Source organism: Solanum stenotomum, chromosome 7 (genome assembly GCF_019186545.1).
Source record: "Solanum stenotomum isolate F172 chromosome 7, ASM1918654v1, whole genome shotgun sequence".
NCBI classification, from domain to species: domain Eukaryota; kingdom Viridiplantae; phylum Streptophyta; class Magnoliopsida; order Solanales; family Solanaceae; genus Solanum; species Solanum stenotomum.
Window position 1 is genome coordinate 36,939,018 of NC_064288.1, and position 16,857 is coordinate 36,955,874.

A 16,857-nucleotide genomic window follows, 5' to 3' on the forward strand; every position below is an offset into this window, starting at 1 on the left:
TTTAAATCAGTGTCAACACAAAGTTCCTCTGCTCCAAGCCTCCAACTATGTTAACATCCCAGAACTCTAGCAAGGCTGGGAAACGTGAATATTTGGTTAATACTATTGCAGCTTTAGTACTAAAAGTTCTTTGATTTATGTATGTCCAGCACAATCTTAGCACACAAACATTTTTTTCTTTAATGGTTTGTGTGTTTCACTTTAGATAACACTATATTTCCATTAAGGTTACTTGGATGTGAAAACCAAGAGAGTTGCAATATTCACAGGAAAAGTAGGATAAGCAGTCATTTGGGAGGCAAGCAGTGTAAGTCATTATGGATTAAGATGTTTATCTAAGCTTTGTACATAAAAATTTAGGTCCTATGAGTAAATGAAAAGTTTGTGACATCTTAGACAATTGATATAGTCTTAACTTTCAGTTATCACACTAGAATATCAACTGTTAATGTGATCTAAGTGAACATAAATCGCAATCCATTCAAAAAACAATGCCACCAATCCATGACATAAATTTTTTAGCCTTCTCCACAACCACCTCTACTAAGCATAATCACATCAACTTCGACTATATATGGAAACCATTAATAACATTTTGTATACTGAACTGCATTAAGAAACATGGAAAAACAAAACAAACGCATCTTAGAAGACTACAAAATACTAATTCTATGATTGCTTGAACCAATTACCAAGAAAAGCAATCTAAATTTGAAGAAATTAGCAGGAATGAACAAAAGGCTCCAACAATCTCAATATTAAGCATGTATTGACAAACACATTTCTCAAAACTATAAACTTCATTCAACAGAACATGTTGAAACTTTGAAGTATAATCATCTGGTTACAAATTATTCCATAGCTCAATTACTCATTTAATTTTTTTTTTGAAAAAATCGAGAACGAAAGAGAAGCATCAATTGCCCCAAAAGTTAGCAAATAAGCTAACAACTTACAAAACTAAAGCAGTTAGCCTCTTTTAATTAACATCTAATTGCATTACTACATAGACTCTATCTTGCTCAATACTACAACAGTACTCCACTTTATATTAAATATATACAATTCACGCTAAACAAGAGATATTTAGGTAACATACCTCACTTGATTTCCTTTTCTTCAGTTCTACGATTTTTTTCTCAAGTGATGATTTTTCACTCAGAAGATTCCTCTTTGTTTCTTCTGCAGTACGCAATATAGCACGAGCTTTCACCTCTTCTTGGATCTTTTCTAAGACCTGCAAGTGAAAGTCACATGTTTGTGTTTTGTAGCTGACTAATCTAGATAAGAAACAAAGGTCAAATATAAATTTATAGCTTTACCTAATTATTTGCTTCAATCAATTCTTNTAAGCTAACAACTTACAAAACTAGAGCAGTTAGCCTCTTTTGATTAACATCTTATTGCATTACTACATAGACTCTATCTTGCTCAATACTACAACAGTACTCCACTTTATATTAAATATATAATTCATGCTAANCAAGAGATATTTAGGTAACATACCTCACTTGATTTCCTTTTCTCCAGTTCTATGAGTTTTTTCTCAAGTGATGATTTTTCACTCAGAAGCTTCCTCTTTGTTTCTTCAGCAATACGCAACATAGCACGAGCTTTTACCTCTTCTTGGATCTTTTCTAAGACCTGCAAGTGAAAGTCACATGTTTGTGTTTTGTAGCTGACTAATCTAGATAAGAAACAAAGGTCAAATATAAATTTATAGCTTTACCTAATTATTTGCTTCAATCAATTCTTTCAGAATATTTTTCTTCAAACCTTGAGAACTCAACTTTGAAAGCTGCATTTCTAAGTTTCGCTTCTCCATTTGGGCAACCTGTAACGAATGGAGAAATAAAATGAGATAATTGTCTTCTTCATAAATTAAATTGAATCACATTTAAAAAATACCTTAAGCTCTACATCTTTTTCATCGCACAAAGATCTGAATTTATCACAATCATATGCAGCCATTTCTAAATTTTGCTTCTCAAAAGTGAAGTTATCTTTCAAGTTGTCCAATTCTTTTTGCATAGCTGATTCTTGCATATGCTTTCCATCTAAATCTTTCAGCAACTGTCATCAATATAAAGATCATAAGCTCGAAGAAAATAAGTATCTAAAACACATTTCTTACATATTGTGTTTTTCTGTTGTAATTAAAATGATAGATGAATGCATAATGGGTAGAGCTAGGTGTCATATACATTTCACTAGAATCACCTCAAACAGAAAGCTAACAAACTGATCGTCCAACAAACTAACATATCTTTGGTAATCAATTAGAAACATCAATAGTATCACTAGTTCAGTATGTAGTAATAATAATACTAATGACTATTAGATGTACTCAATAGAAGACATCACACACTTTGATCCCTTGTTTATGCAGGTTACGTTAAATACTCATTCAAATAAAAGTTGCACCAATACCTACTAAATAATTCGAGGCCTAGCAGTGAACTTTACTCAAAAAAAATAGGAATTTTACTTACCCAGTTATCATTCATTAGACTTGCAGAACTTGTCTCATTTGGACTAGTTGAATTGGTAATTATATTGAGAATTGTATCAGGGAGGCCATTTTGTTACATATTGTACAAGTAAATAACTTGGTATGTTGTATAAGGAAGGATAGAACGAGCAAGAGGCGAAGATGTACAATGAGAGTGAAAAGAATTAGTAATGTAGAATTTACTAGCTTAGCGACGTACACTATAAATAAATACCTTGGAATTTTGCAAATGAGACGTGAGTGCCATTACACTCTCTTTTAACAATTTTTGGTCACTCACTAAACGAGCTTCCATTCACTACAAGAAAAAGGCTTACTAGGGACCGGTATTTAGCGACGAGATGAAATTCTGGTCGCTAAAATGATATTTTAGCGACTAGATTTTTTTCCGGTACCAAATTATCAATTTTATTTTATTTAATGACGAAGGGTCAAAATCTCGTCCTAGAAAATGTAAACTACTGGTCGTTAAGGTCTTACATTGAGCGGGACCCACATGCCACCAAATTTCCCCCTAAATATTTATAAGTTATATCACTTACAAATATAAAAAGGAATTATAAACATTCCTCTGTTCAGAAACTTAGCGACTAGCTAGGGTTTACTCCCCATTCTCAACTTTTTCTCAATCTTCATCATTTTTACAGCTTTGTTCCGCGATTTGATTGAAATTTCTTCTTGATTTCTTGGTTCAACGTCACGATTTACGTTAATAACTCTTCTTCTCTGATTCTCGTGGTTTCATGAGTTTTCGATTTGGTGTTTTTGTTTTGGAAATTTTATTTTTTTGTTTTTTGACGTTGTGGTATTAAGCGATTGAGTTATTTCATGGAGAGGTCGTATCTTTAAGATTTTTGGAAAGAAAATCTCGTGTATTCACTCCAGATCCAGTATGGTTCAAGGAGACTTAGCATTAACTTGAAATTGTAAGTTTGCTTTGCCTAATTTAATTTTCCTTTGTTTGCGTTAAATATGGTTGTATGTGTTTGATTTTATTTTATCAACTAATATATTTTTTTATTGCTTCTCCAGTGGTGAAAATTTTAAAGGAACATTTGAAGAAAAAATATTGTCAAATTGGTGATAACTTCATTAATGCTATCTATTGCAATAAGATGGTGAGTTGTGTCTATGTTCAGGGACTTGAGGTAATCAATCATAACATTTTATTCCTTAGCTGTTTGAAACCTATTAATGGTTGAGGTGGTCAATTTTAAGTTTTTGGCAATTGTGGATTTGAAGATCATTTTTGTGTAGTATTATAAATATAGTTATGCTAAATTGGTGTCTTGGAGTTAGAAAATTCAATTGATATCCTGTATTCAGTAGAAGACAAACATCTTTTGAAGTAGATATTCTCACTGGTGAATTCAGGATTGAAGTTAATTTGTGCAGAGACCTCTACTATTTTTTTCCAACTAGAAAGAGGAAAGGCCAATTTTCCTGTTAGCAAAAAAGGAACTTGCCAATAACTTATGTTCTGTCAAGGCTTTCAATTCTCCCTAGTAATTAAATTACAAACAATGGGTAAAAGCAATACCAAGTTCAAAATTAAAGTAATTGTTGCACTAAACAATCTACACCGCCTATATATACACTTTGTATGCATATATAAGAAGAAACAACACTATCTCCACTTACTTAGAACAGAGTCCAGAAATATTTTTCAATCCCATTTTTCAGAGAACAAGCTTTGAAATTGTTGGAGTGTTGTGAAGCCCCATTTCCCAACTAAATTTGTTTGCAAATTCAACATGTTTGTACTTGTCCTTATTGATAGACCTATTGGTATTACAGTAACCAAGCCATGGCTGGTATGCAAATTCCTTGCTTTATATCTATATAGGATAACACATGTTTCACCTTTTTTGGCCTCTGGATCAAGTAGGGATAAATGTGCATTTGATATGGGCAAATCTTTAATCGTAGAAAAGGGATGAAGGTGCCTTTTATATGGGAAAATCTTGGGTATATATTCTCATCTTATGATAACTTAAATATTTAAGGTACGTCTTGCTTAGTGATTGTTGTTTTGCATGCATCTAAGTTTAGCAAAGGAAATATGAAACTCTCGAGCTATGTTCCAACTTGAGGTGTAGTATCGCTAAACATCATCTCAGAAATCTTTTGAGCTGCAACCTTATAGAAATTCAAACAATTGGGATTGGTGAAGAACTGAAGATTATGCTATTGCTAGTTGATGAGTCAATGATCTCAAGTTTAAATTCCCATTAGCTCATGGATGCATGCAGTAAATTATTCCCTTCTTTTATTCTCATTTAAGCTTTGCATTTTCAGTTTTATCATTACGTGTGGCACATTTGAGAGGAGGGGGTGGTGCCAGAAGATGACAGTTGAATCAACTCATGATTTAGATTTCCTTCTGTTGCTGCTCTTACTCTTTCATTTGCACGTGTATGGGTATGTATATCTTATGCTTAACTGTCAGCAGCTTGAAATTAACTTCTGTGGAGAAATGAGTATCTGTAGTACTGACACTACTGATATCATGCGGACATTAATATGCAAATTGACGGGTTTACTATTGATACTTAGCATCCATAACTAGATAGAACTTTGATGTTGTAGTTGTATCTAGTGTAAGAATCTAATACAACACAATATCATTTTCGAAGATGTGATTGAATCGTAGAATCTGTTTTCTTCTTTGAACTTTTATCATTCGTTGGTAAAAGAAAAAGTCTAGCTTTGATGCTTTTATGGTAACTCTTGTACTGTTAAGTTGTCTTCGACTACTGAACGTAATTTTTTTTAAATATTCGAGTTGGCCATCTTAGTGGTGACTTCTATTAGAAATGATAATTACTAAGAGGTTATGCTAAGATAGAGGCCATGAACAAGTGAGCTTTATTTATTATTCATGTTTGCTGGCATTGCTGCTATATTTATTTGTATAGAGTTGTATTATGCTTCACCTCAATTATTGTATCTTCTGTTCCTATTCTAGTTGTAGTTGGTACACCGCAGACACCTTACTATTTAGAAGATAATGTAGGGAATAACATAGAAGGCACCATTTCAGCTTGATTTAAATAGATGTGAGAATAATTATCCTAGACCGAAAAAAAAGTAGGCTGGAGATATTGAGCCAAGAATTGCATCTGCAAGCGCGTTAGGAATAACCTGGCCCTGGTTGAACTGTTTAGTGTGCTCAAGAGAATATGTTGCAGCTTTGAACTAATCTCCTTGACTTTGTGGCATAACCTTGATTAAAAAAAATAGTTTCATCTTTCTTATTGACATGTACAATTTAGGACTTATACAGTATGCCGTATGTGTCTGACTTAAAGTGTCGATAGTAAAGCTGAGTGTATGGAATATTTTATTTAATCAAAATTTCATGTAATGGCAAGATAGATCATTTAAGTATCTTAAAGTGATATGTTAACAATCACACAATCTCTATTTTTAATAGACAGTCTCTTGCTCAAGACTGATAAATGAAGAAGTAAAAAAAGTCATCCTTGCGAGTCACATGTCTTGCGAGCCACTGTTATTACTTGGTACCATTATTTCAATATATTTCTTCATTATTGTCATTTCTAAAGAACAATGGAAAATCAGTGAAAGAATTATGAACATTGAGGTCAAAAAGAGCTAAAGCTAAGTTCTAGAAAAGTACAAGTTCTCCAATTAATTGTATACTACTGTTTTAACTTTCACGTCCTTCTGTGATTTTTTTAAAATCTTTTTTGGTTGCTTCTGCCTTCAATACTGCTATCAGTTTGGTAAGAAAAACAGGGTGAATAATATGGAATTGTTATTGGAAGAAATACTAGTTTAATTGTAGTCTAATTGGTGCAATATAGGCATTTTATCATTCAAATTTTGTTTGTACAGGTTAGATACTTGGTATTCAATAACTAGTAGTTCTTGCTACCTTCTGAAAGATCTTACCAAACAAAAGTTTGAATTTTCTTTATTCATCTCCTCATCCTAAATTATTGCTATCCTACAAATACCGGTGGATAATTTTTGGATAAAAATGGTGGTGCATATATAATAGTGCCCTCTAACAATATCTTGAATGACTTTGAAGTGTTTGAGCAAATTTAGTTGTTTAGTCCACTTGTTTAGTACTAATATATTTTTGTCCATGTTGTTGGAAGAGTATGTAACTAAGAATCAAAAATCTAGAATATAATATTTTATTTCTTATCTACATTGAAATGTGTTTTGTATGATTAGATTGTGCACATTTCTTTTCTCAGAGAAAATTTTATTTTGTATGTTTCACAGGATTTGGAGATTTCTATTTACAAGTCGAGATGCAAGTTTGAAGATCTTGAACAAGTTTTGACAATTTTGTCATCATTTTGCTAGGGCAGTTTGGCAAAGTATTTCATTACTTATATACTTAGAGATGTTAGTTCTTTAGGCAAATGAGTTGTGTAAACAATATCGTGATTATATTTTTTAAAAGAATTCGACATGTACGTGTGATGCTAATCTTTAGTTTTAATTAATACAATTGATGATTTTGTTTATATGCATTTGGTTATTTATATTTGAAATTTCATAGTATTGTAGAAAAATATGATAAGAGAGAGAGTAAACCACCTTTCTGGACCAGTGATGCTACAGTCCTTAAAACTCTTTAAGGACCAGAGTTTTGGTCACAAAATCTTGTAGTGACCAGTTATAATTGTCTTGAGATGTGGTCTTAAGGACGAGAAATGTAGTCCCTATAGGATAATAAGGACCAGAATTGCGCCAGTCGTAAAATCGTTTAAGGACCAGTACTTCAATCTCGTCCCTATTGATCGTTAGCGACGAAGCCGGTAAGGCAGGTATTTCTCGTCGCTATCAACTTTTGGGGACCAGAAAGAGATTTTTAGGGATCATATTTCTCGTCCTTAATAGCATTTTTTCTTGTAGTAATATTACTTCTCGATTTTTTCGCTCTCCTTCAAGTTGGTTTTTCACTTCCATTTGTTTGTGTTCTACACTCTCTCTTTTACGACGTTCTTCTTCTACTTCCTTTTGTTGTGCTTGAAGTTGCTCTTGAATTTCGTTTCTAGATATCTTACTTGCTGGCTTAATTCCGGATCCTTGACCAAGAATGTAGTTTGATTTTTCTCCGATAATTTGCACAAATGCAGCATTGATAATAGGATCCACATCAGTCCCCTCTTCAATTTCTTGAATTTTTTCAGCAACAACATCTTTCACTTTATCCTACCTAAATGGATCTAACACCTAAAATCAAAAAATAAGACAAACACATCAAGCTACAAGTGATATTTTAAAATCAATATAAGCAACTTAAAAGAACGATGACTTAATCTAGGAGAATAACACCATAATTGTTACTAGTATTGTTCAAGATTAATATGTTAACATTAACGAGAGAATGTGATCTATCCGAATAGATTGGCTAATTGAGGCATAGTAATTATTTCCCCTGCTAAGTTAATAAGTTTGTTCAAAGTATGGTAATTAATACTACACATTGCAGAGGAGAAAAAGGTTCATTACTTAAGTATCAAGCAGTCCCATCTAGCTTTAAGTAATGTTAATGAACTCATTCTTTAGTGTGATAATTTTTTAGGGATATCAAGGAACTTCTACAGAAAGTTTCCAGACAACAGCTATGACATCAACTTTTATTGCAATATGAATAAATCAACTAAAACGACAAAATTGAAAAGAAAATCTGATCATACAAAAGAAATATTACACACATACACACTGATTCTTACAACTTCTTTTTGTAGGAAGAAAGATCACTCTAGAAGGCATCGAGGTTCTTTTAAATCCAGAGTCCTAGACCGACACTTCTAAATACCATTAACAATGTCAACCAATTTTTTTTCATGAACATTCATTAATCTTTTTTCCTAAGGGAATATAAAAACAATTAAAATGGACTTCAAGAACACCTAATTAGACAAACCAAGAAATAATCAATATCAACCAAACTATTTCTTCGGGTAAATTACCTAAAGAAAAAACAAATAATCACTGAAAAAAAAGATCCTAATACTATGATTCTTACTGCTTGTATGGTGGAACAATAAAGATCTCACCAGAAAACACATATTGAGGGCCCCTTTAATCCAAATTGAACTCAATTACAGCTAACCACACTTCAAAAGCTACTACTTAATGTCAAGAAATAAGTTTCTCCATAAAAAAACATAATTTTACTTTACCAAAACTTCAGAGAACCCCAAACTACACAAATCAAACAATAAACCTTGACCCATCAAGACTTGAAAAAGTTTAATAATGTTAATCAAGTTTCTTCATGAAAATCTCAACTTTCAAAATTAAATCAACAAATTACGTAAAGAAGAAAAAACTAATCACTAGAAAAATAATCCAAATACTATGTTTCTTACTGCTCATATGGTCGATCAATAAAGATCTCATAGAAATCACATATGCAGGGGCCCTTTCAATCCAAGTTGAACTCGATTACAACTAGCCACACTTCAAAAAGCTACTACTTAATGTCAAGAAAATAAATTTCTTCATAAAAAAATATAATTTTACTTTCCCAAAACCTCAAAGAACCCCAAATTGCACAAATCAAACAAAGAACCTTGACCCATATATGGAATTGAAAAGGTCGCTGCCTTTAGTAATGTCTACCAAGTATTTTCTCAATGAAATTGAAATTTATCAAAGTTTATGAAGCATTCTTAAATAAAAAACAAGAACAAAATAATCAAAGAGACTAAATCATCCTCAAGAATTCATCAATCATTTTGGAAAGAGACTAAATCATAAAGAAAACTCACCAGAGATAGACTTCAAGAACAACCTGCTTCTCACTGAAATAATGAGATAGAAAACCTAGGTTGAATTTTGGAGAAAACTATAAAGTGGTTCAAGAAAATCGTGGAAAAGAAAAATAAAAATTGGGAACTTCTACAATTTTTTGGCGGAACAAAAAGACCGCTATTTCTTTGGCAGAAATCTAAAAAAAATATATTTTAGGCCATATATAACTGGCGCATAAGTTGTTGTTAATTTAATTATATTAGCACCAATAAAAAATTATTGTTACCATTTATTTTCTAATATATAACAACAAATTAATTAAATTGTTGCCATTTATTAAAGTTGGGCAACAATATCATGGTTGTTGCCAAAACGTTGTTGCAATTTTATTATATTTGAAATTTTTTATATTAATTAATATTAATAATATAATATAGCAACAATATTGGAATGTTTGGCAACAATAAAAATATTGTGGTTAAAAATTAAAAGATATACCAACAATTAAATCAAGTTGTTGCCATTTATATTAATATAAGCCAATAAAAATATAGTTATTGCCAAAAAGTTGTTGCTAATTCCATACTTTCTTGTAGTGGGCATGCCCTCAACCTCTCACTTCTTTTCATTCCTTTTTTGTACTGTCACTTTTTTTTTGTACTATCGCTTGAATGAAGATACTCAAATTTAGTGATAATTTGAGAGAGAGAGAGGTCGGGGTTTTTTGACTCTCGGAAATTTCATATTTCATTAAAGATAAAATGGAGATTTTAAAGTTAAATTGTTACTTAATATAAAAGTGTGTCTTTCTTTGGGATGATTAAAAAGGAAAATAAGTCATATAAATTGGGACAAAGAGACTAGTTACAAAAGGGATAACTTCATAGTCATCCCTTCAGATTTTGCTCTTTAACACTCACTTTCCTTGTGGTTTATGATATTACGACTACCTCTCTTATTTAGTTATTTTTAAAACTATTTCTTAAACCTACTTAAAATAAATATATATCTAAGATGACTTAACAAAATTGTCTTTCTTCATATTAATGCACATTATTAAAAACCTAACTCATTTGATAAATACTTTAAAACTGAATCAACACAAATAAGTTAGTACTATAATATGTTTTTTATATATACACACGCGGTTTTTTTTCCAAATAAAAGTAGACATTTCTTTATATTGATTTATTTAGAAGTATTTATTAAATGAGTCATTTTTTAATAATATGAAGAAGGACAAATTTATCAAATCATAGTTAATTTATATACATTTTAAATTAAAAAATATAAATTTTAAATAGGTTTAAAGAATGATTACAAAAAAATCAAAATAAAGAAGGTATGCATAATATCGTAAATCATAGGGGAGGTGAGTGTTATAGAGTGAAACCTTTAGGGACGTCTATAAAATTATCCCTAATATGATAATAGTAATCCTTGAAGTATTTCAATATATCGTGTTTAAAAATAACTCTATTATTTTTGTTGTCTCTACATGGATTAAAGAATCAGGTTCATCATTAATTAAACAAGAAGTATATGAAATTTAAAAACAATCAATATAAGGATTTTACTTATAGTCACATAAATATCTATAAATTATTTTAGATCACAAGTTTCTAAATTCTTAATTTTTTTTAAAACTCTCTACTAAATCAATCAAACACATAAATAAAATAGGACAAGGAAGAAATAAACAATGGACCACATGAGTAAAAGTCTCAAAATGAAAATACTTACAAAAATATCGCAGCCCTAAAGTAAATAAATTACTCTCTCTCTTAAAAAAAAGAAAGAAAAAGAAACAGCTATCTAATGAAGAAAATATTCCCCTCTTTATCCAAGGTCAATTAGTATTGAAATCCTCTAGAAACAGTTCCGTACCGATTTTCTCTTCTCTCATAATAATAATAAAATTACTAAATCTCGCTCGGCGCTCCCCAATTCCAAACTGGTTGTAGGCTACAGATTCAGCTATATCCACTTGAATTTGCAATTGTTTGTAATTTGTCGGTATACTGTACAAATTGATGGCTGCCAGCGCGAATCCTCCGGCGGGTAATAATAGTGGTCAAGAAGGCACCGGCAATGGGAATGGCGCCACCACTAATGGTCTCTCCGTTCCGGAAAACTCTGTGGTTGGCCCCACACAGGCGGCTCTACGACACAATCCCGGCCTTTCTGTTGATTGGACTCCTGACGAACAGTCCCTCCTTGAAGAATTGCTCGCCAAGTCTGTATTAATCCTTCTTTTATTTCCAGTTGCTAACTAATTCCTGAATTATTGATTTTCCTCTGAAATTTGCTGCTTGCGCTCTTCTTTAGTCTAGAAATTTTCGCAAGGGCAAGAAATGGGTAATCATACAACTTTTAACCTTTTAGCCTAATTTCTGCTAACCTTTGGGTGGTGGATGTATCTGTCTTGAATAAATTAGACAAGTTGTAAACTAATTCTATGGATTAGTGAATTTTCTATCATAAATAATCTTGTCTTGTAATTCATTTCTATAATAACAATGACCACTTCTTCCTGTCACTCAATCAACTTGGAAATATACCGACAGTGTTTGCTATAGTAAGTTTAACGAAATGGAGAGAAATAATTAGATGCATACAGAATTCTTGTTCTAGTTAACTATTAGTTATTACAAATATGAAACCCAAAGGTATAGCCTAGTGGTCAATGAAGTGGATTGAGCACCATGAAGTCTCATGTTCAAATTTCAGTTAGACAAAAACACTAGGTGATTTCTTCCCATGTGTTCTAGACTTGGTGGACAGATAGGTATCTCTTGGAGTTAGTCGAGGTACCGCAAGCTGGCCCGGACACCACAATTATCAAAAAACTAAATATATATGATGTCCTTGTTATGGTTAACTGCACCATGCATTTCAGCCGAAGACGACAACTCTTAATGTTGGTTACTCAGTATTTACTTCGATTTGCTGCATGCGTTGCCAAACAACATCACTTATGCTAACTATGCATTATTAGTATTTGTATCAGAGCTGACTTCTATTCTCGTGATTGGTTAAATGGAGATTGGAACTTTACTTTTGCAGATATGCAACAGAAAGCAACATATCTAGGTATGCAAAAATTGCAATGCAGTTAAAAGACAAGACTGTTCGAGATGTAGCATTGAGATGTAGATGGATGTCTGTAAGTTTTTTGATCTAGTTTTATCTAATTTATTTGCATATTTGGTAACATAGATGTTGTAGATGGATGACTGTAAGTTTTTTTTTTCTTTTCTGGTTTTTGCTGATTTATTTGTATATAGTTAGTGATACACATGTTAGTAACATGCAATTTTGCTTTAGTAGAAAAGAGAAAAAGAAAAAGAGGCAAGCATGAGCTTGTACAACTTTTTTTTGATAAATAGAGCTTGTACAACTTTTAAACCCCTGAATAATACGAATCCACATATTGGTTGGATCGGGTGCCTTACCTTCTCTCTTGGGCGTGATACTTACAGAAAGTAGTGGTTCTGGAGGATTTTCATTTTATTGATGGAATTTTGCACATTTTGGCAGCTAGTCTTTCTTCTGATTCTCTTTAAAACGACCTCCAGAGGATGGGCAAAAATTCAAGAATGACATTGGCCAAAAGGCTAAGGTTGAGGACACATTTGGACAGCTGTCAAATTACATTTGGAATCCAGTTAAAAGAAACATGTGCATTGTATGAAGATGACTAAGTATTCAAGAGGAAATCTTTCATTAGGGTTATGCAAGAACTTTGTCTTTCTTTTCTTATTTGTTAATAGAAGAAATCTTGAACCTTCCTCTCGTATAAGTTTTCATTTTATTTCTGCATTTTGTTGCAAATAAAGGAGAAACATTTCTCATTCACTATCTGTATTCCATTCCTCTATTGCAACACAAAGCTTTATCATTACATTGATGCTGAGCATTGCTCGTACTCCATGCCTTTATAATGTTCTACCATGTTCGACAATTGACTCAATACCATCTTGGATCTGATCATGGCAATGCAAGAGAAGTGCACTCGTATGTTTGGACACATCGACAATGCATTGCCCTCTTTTTTCATTATGCACAACCTCATAGACTTTTGATTCATAATCACATACAAGAACTGTTATTCGAAGTCTCCCTTGGAATCCCATGGACACTCACAGTTGCTTACATATTGTGTTGAAAATCTATTTCTGAAGCTTCACTTTATGACATATGCTGTCCAACCTTGAGGACCAATTGTTCTTTAACTGTCCTAAACAAGATGAGACACAAAAGCTCTACGCTTAAAGCGTGAGGTGAAGCAGGAGTTAATCATTTTTTTGGCTTGAGGTGTTACGCGATGAAAAAAGTAACTGAGAGGTGAGAGGCGGCAATGAGAGGCAAGAGGTGTTGCGCAAGGAGAAGCGTCGGTTTATCTTAAATAGACTTTAAAACACACATCTAGAGTTTTTTGGTCAGTTTCAACTCTTCTTCTTCTTCTTCAGGTTCTTGTTCTTTCAGTCGCAAGTTGCAACAACTAAGGTTGTTTTGTTTAGGTACTTCTTCTCTTTTTTTCTTTCTTTTCTACTTCTTTCTTCTTTGGCCTCTGTTTTCCAACAGCTTCTTTCTCCTCTCTTTTCCAACAGCTTCTTTCTCCTCTCTTCTCCTCTGTTTTCCGTCCTCTATTTCTGGAGTTCTTTCTTCTTTTTGCAGACAGTTAGTTCTTGCATTTTTTTCCAGTTGTAGACTACAATTTCAGAATAATAACTTAATTATTTTTGTCTACAAAAAGTATATGAATTGAAATATTTTCTAATATGTTATTACTATAGAGTTTTTGGTTATTTATACATGCAAAATTAAAATTGCAATTTTTTTGTATTAATTGGTGCTTCACTTCAAAAAGGTGAGCACTTCGCTTCCCGCCTTAGTAAATGGGCTCTCATTTTTTGTTGTTTATCGCTTTCCGAAACACTAGTGGGGAGGAAAATATCGTTGCAACCTAAGTTGCTCGGACTCGGGTGCGGGTGTCCGATACGGGTGTGGATCTAAAGATCGGATCCTTCATGATCTAATTTTTAAGATTTGGGGATATGGATCCATTGTATGGATACGGGTGCGGGGATTTGCCTAAAACTGATTCAAATAATCTAAAATAGATAATTTCAAAAAAAATATCTAAAATAGAGTTATAAAACCTAAATGATGAGATATTATATGGAGAACTTGAGGAGAATCCTGGAAGGAGATCAAAGGAAAAGGAGTGATAGAAATTTTTATATAAAAGGTATACTGTTTCCTTTAATTTCACCTTAGCTTTTGTATTGATTACATAAATCATTACAATTGTCCAGGCTTTCCCCATCGATTTTGGTCAAAGTACCCAAAAACGGTTGACCAAATCGTACACGGATCCCACACCCACACCTATGTCGTATCGACACAGGTGCGACACCAATAGTGAAGAGTCCGAGCAACTTAGGTTGCAACTGGTCAATACTGAATTCGTGACAGTAAATTGTGATTCACAACCTTTTGTAGATACACGATTCAATAATTTTTTTTCAATATTTCTCACATGGTATCAGTGCCTTAAGATCTTGTAGAAAATCAAAGAGCTTTCGTTGCTGGCGGGTGGCTATTACCTATATATGACACTCGCCTGACCAACAATTATGTTAGAAAAAGTTGGGTCACCGTGTATCTTTCCGGTGACTATTTTTTCATATCTAATTTTCTTTCTTGTGACTGTTTTTTTTCATATTTAATTTGCATAGTATCGTGCATTTTTTCAGATTATCTTTCATATTTGATTTGTGTAGCACCGTGCATTATTTTTTTTGATAAAGAAAAAAAGACTATTTTCTCATATTCGATTTATGTAGTACCGTGCATTATCCTGACGACTACTTTCACATATCTTATCTGTGTAGCACCATTCCATCTTTATGGTGACTACTTTCTCATATCTGATTTGTGTAGCACCGGGCTATCTTTTTGGTGACCACTTTTTCATATCTGATTTGCGCAGCACCATTTTTTCGGTGACTATTTTCTTATTTGTGTAGGGTTGTGCAATCATTCCACCCCTACCCATATAATTTCTATTTTTCAGGAGGGTCATGCCATCATTCTAACCCCTACCCATTTAATTCTTTCTCAGTAGGGTTGTGCCATTATTCCGACCTTACTCATATAATTTTATTTCTCTGGTTCAACCATGAAATCTAATACTCCGATGCATGAGCATGTTTCAACCAGTTTTTTAGTGACGTTTTTGTTCCATATCTAATATCAACTCATCTATTGATTCCAAGATGATCGATATATACCATATATTTTGAACACTTTTCGGTGACTGCTGCACTGTGAATAAGTCTATATGGAGCAACCACCTAGTTTTGGTGCTCAGGGGAGTCCAATAGCCTATGTATGTCGATTGCGCAGAGTGAAAGGTCTGAAATAATCTTCTCAAGCTTGGTTTGAGAAGTTCAACATAGTAATTCTGGAGTTTGGCATGACTCATAATGGGGCTAATCACTCCGCGTTTTATCAACGTTCTGCATCAAATGCAGTATTTCATTAGAAGACTAAGTGCATTGAGATTGACGGTCAATTTTGTGAAGTCGAGTGATCACCTTGCAGTATCTCCACCAAGCCCCTCACCGGTCCTCGCATTAATTACATCTCGAACAAACTAGGTACATATGACTTGTATGCACCAGCTTGAGGGGGAGTGTCAAGAATTGGAATAGGTATATACAATCCTACTTGTAATATGTATAAGAATATGAATAGTATATAGTTTCCTACTCGATAAATGATTGTATTGTAGTGTCTATAAATAGGGTCTCTCTGTAATAATGTAGATACACAATTCTATAATATTTTTCTCCAATATTTCTCACAGTAAGGTAGACTTTGATTCCTTGCTCCTTGATTGCATTAGAGTGCCTGATTTGGGTATTGTTCCTATCAACACTTGTGGAACAATGCTTGGAATTTAAGGAAACTAGAGTTGCTTGCAACCTGTTCGATCTAATGCTCGATTATAATAATGTGCATGGATATAGTGTGATATCTCTAATTATGACTACTCAACATATGTTACTTCAGCTTCCGTTTAACCCTAGTTCAAATAGAGTCACTTTGTTGGTAGACCTTTCTACATTGGTTTCTTTTGATGATTTAGAGGCGATGTGCTTGATGACAGTTCCCAGAAATAAATTGCAATTACAAAATCTTTTCTGGTTCCTTTCGGTTGTTGGGCGTATGTAGTTCAGTGTTATCAAAGGCAAAATGCGCAAAAAAGCTCTAAGGTTTGTTGGGGCTTTAAGCACAAAGCGCAAATAAAGCGTGGGCTTTAATAAAAAAGGTTCAAAGGGAGAAAAAATACAAATATATATGTTTAGTCCAAGTCTAATAATTATAAACATTAATGACAAATATATGACCAAAGAAATTGAATTTTTTTTATGATAAAGTAAAATATCAATTGCTTAGTGTCACTTCTTCAAAAGAGGTTCATTGGCAAGGAAAAGTTTGCCTTAGAACCTTGATGACGACACTGAAGCGCACATAAAGCGAGGCGCAAAGCGCACAACATTGAGCCTTGCTTCAGGTCTTAA

The 16,857-nt window shown here is 32.9% G+C and overlaps 2 protein-coding genes, 1 long non-coding RNA gene and 1 pseudogene across 6 annotated transcripts in view; 2 read left to right on the forward strand and 2 right to left on the reverse strand.

Annotated features, from left to right (window-relative positions):
* Positions 1–16,857, reverse strand: part of LOC125871925 (GPN-loop GTPase 3) — a 246,858-nt gene that overhangs the window by 125,120 nt on the left and 104,881 nt on the right. The gene's annotated exons all lie outside the window — the stretch shown is intronic.
* Positions 1,743–7,465, reverse strand: LOC125869875 (uncharacterized; annotated as a pseudogene).
* LOC125871939 (uncharacterized) lies at positions 3,065–7,014 on the forward strand. Of its 3 annotated transcripts, none has more exons than XR_007447060.1 (4): positions 3,065–3,438; positions 3,545–3,660; positions 4,811–4,933; positions 6,773–7,014. It is a non-coding gene; the product is annotated as an uncharacterized LOC125871939 (long non-coding RNA). The 3 variants fall into 3 exon arrangements; XR_007447061.1 differs by having other exon boundaries at positions 3,545–3,630; XR_007447059.1 differs by having other exon boundaries at positions 3,545–4,933.
* Positions 11,087–16,857, forward strand: part of LOC125871928 (uncharacterized) — a 39,156-nt gene continuing 33,385 nt past the window's right edge. Inside the window, exons 1-2 of the mRNA XM_049552650.1 lie at positions 11,087–11,498; positions 12,329–12,428. Of these exons, the coding sequence (XP_049408607.1) occupies positions 11,296–11,498; positions 12,329–12,428 (303 nt within the window). The 5' untranslated portion in view covers positions 11,087–11,295. The remainder of the gene's footprint in view (positions 11,499–12,328; positions 12,429–16,857) is intronic.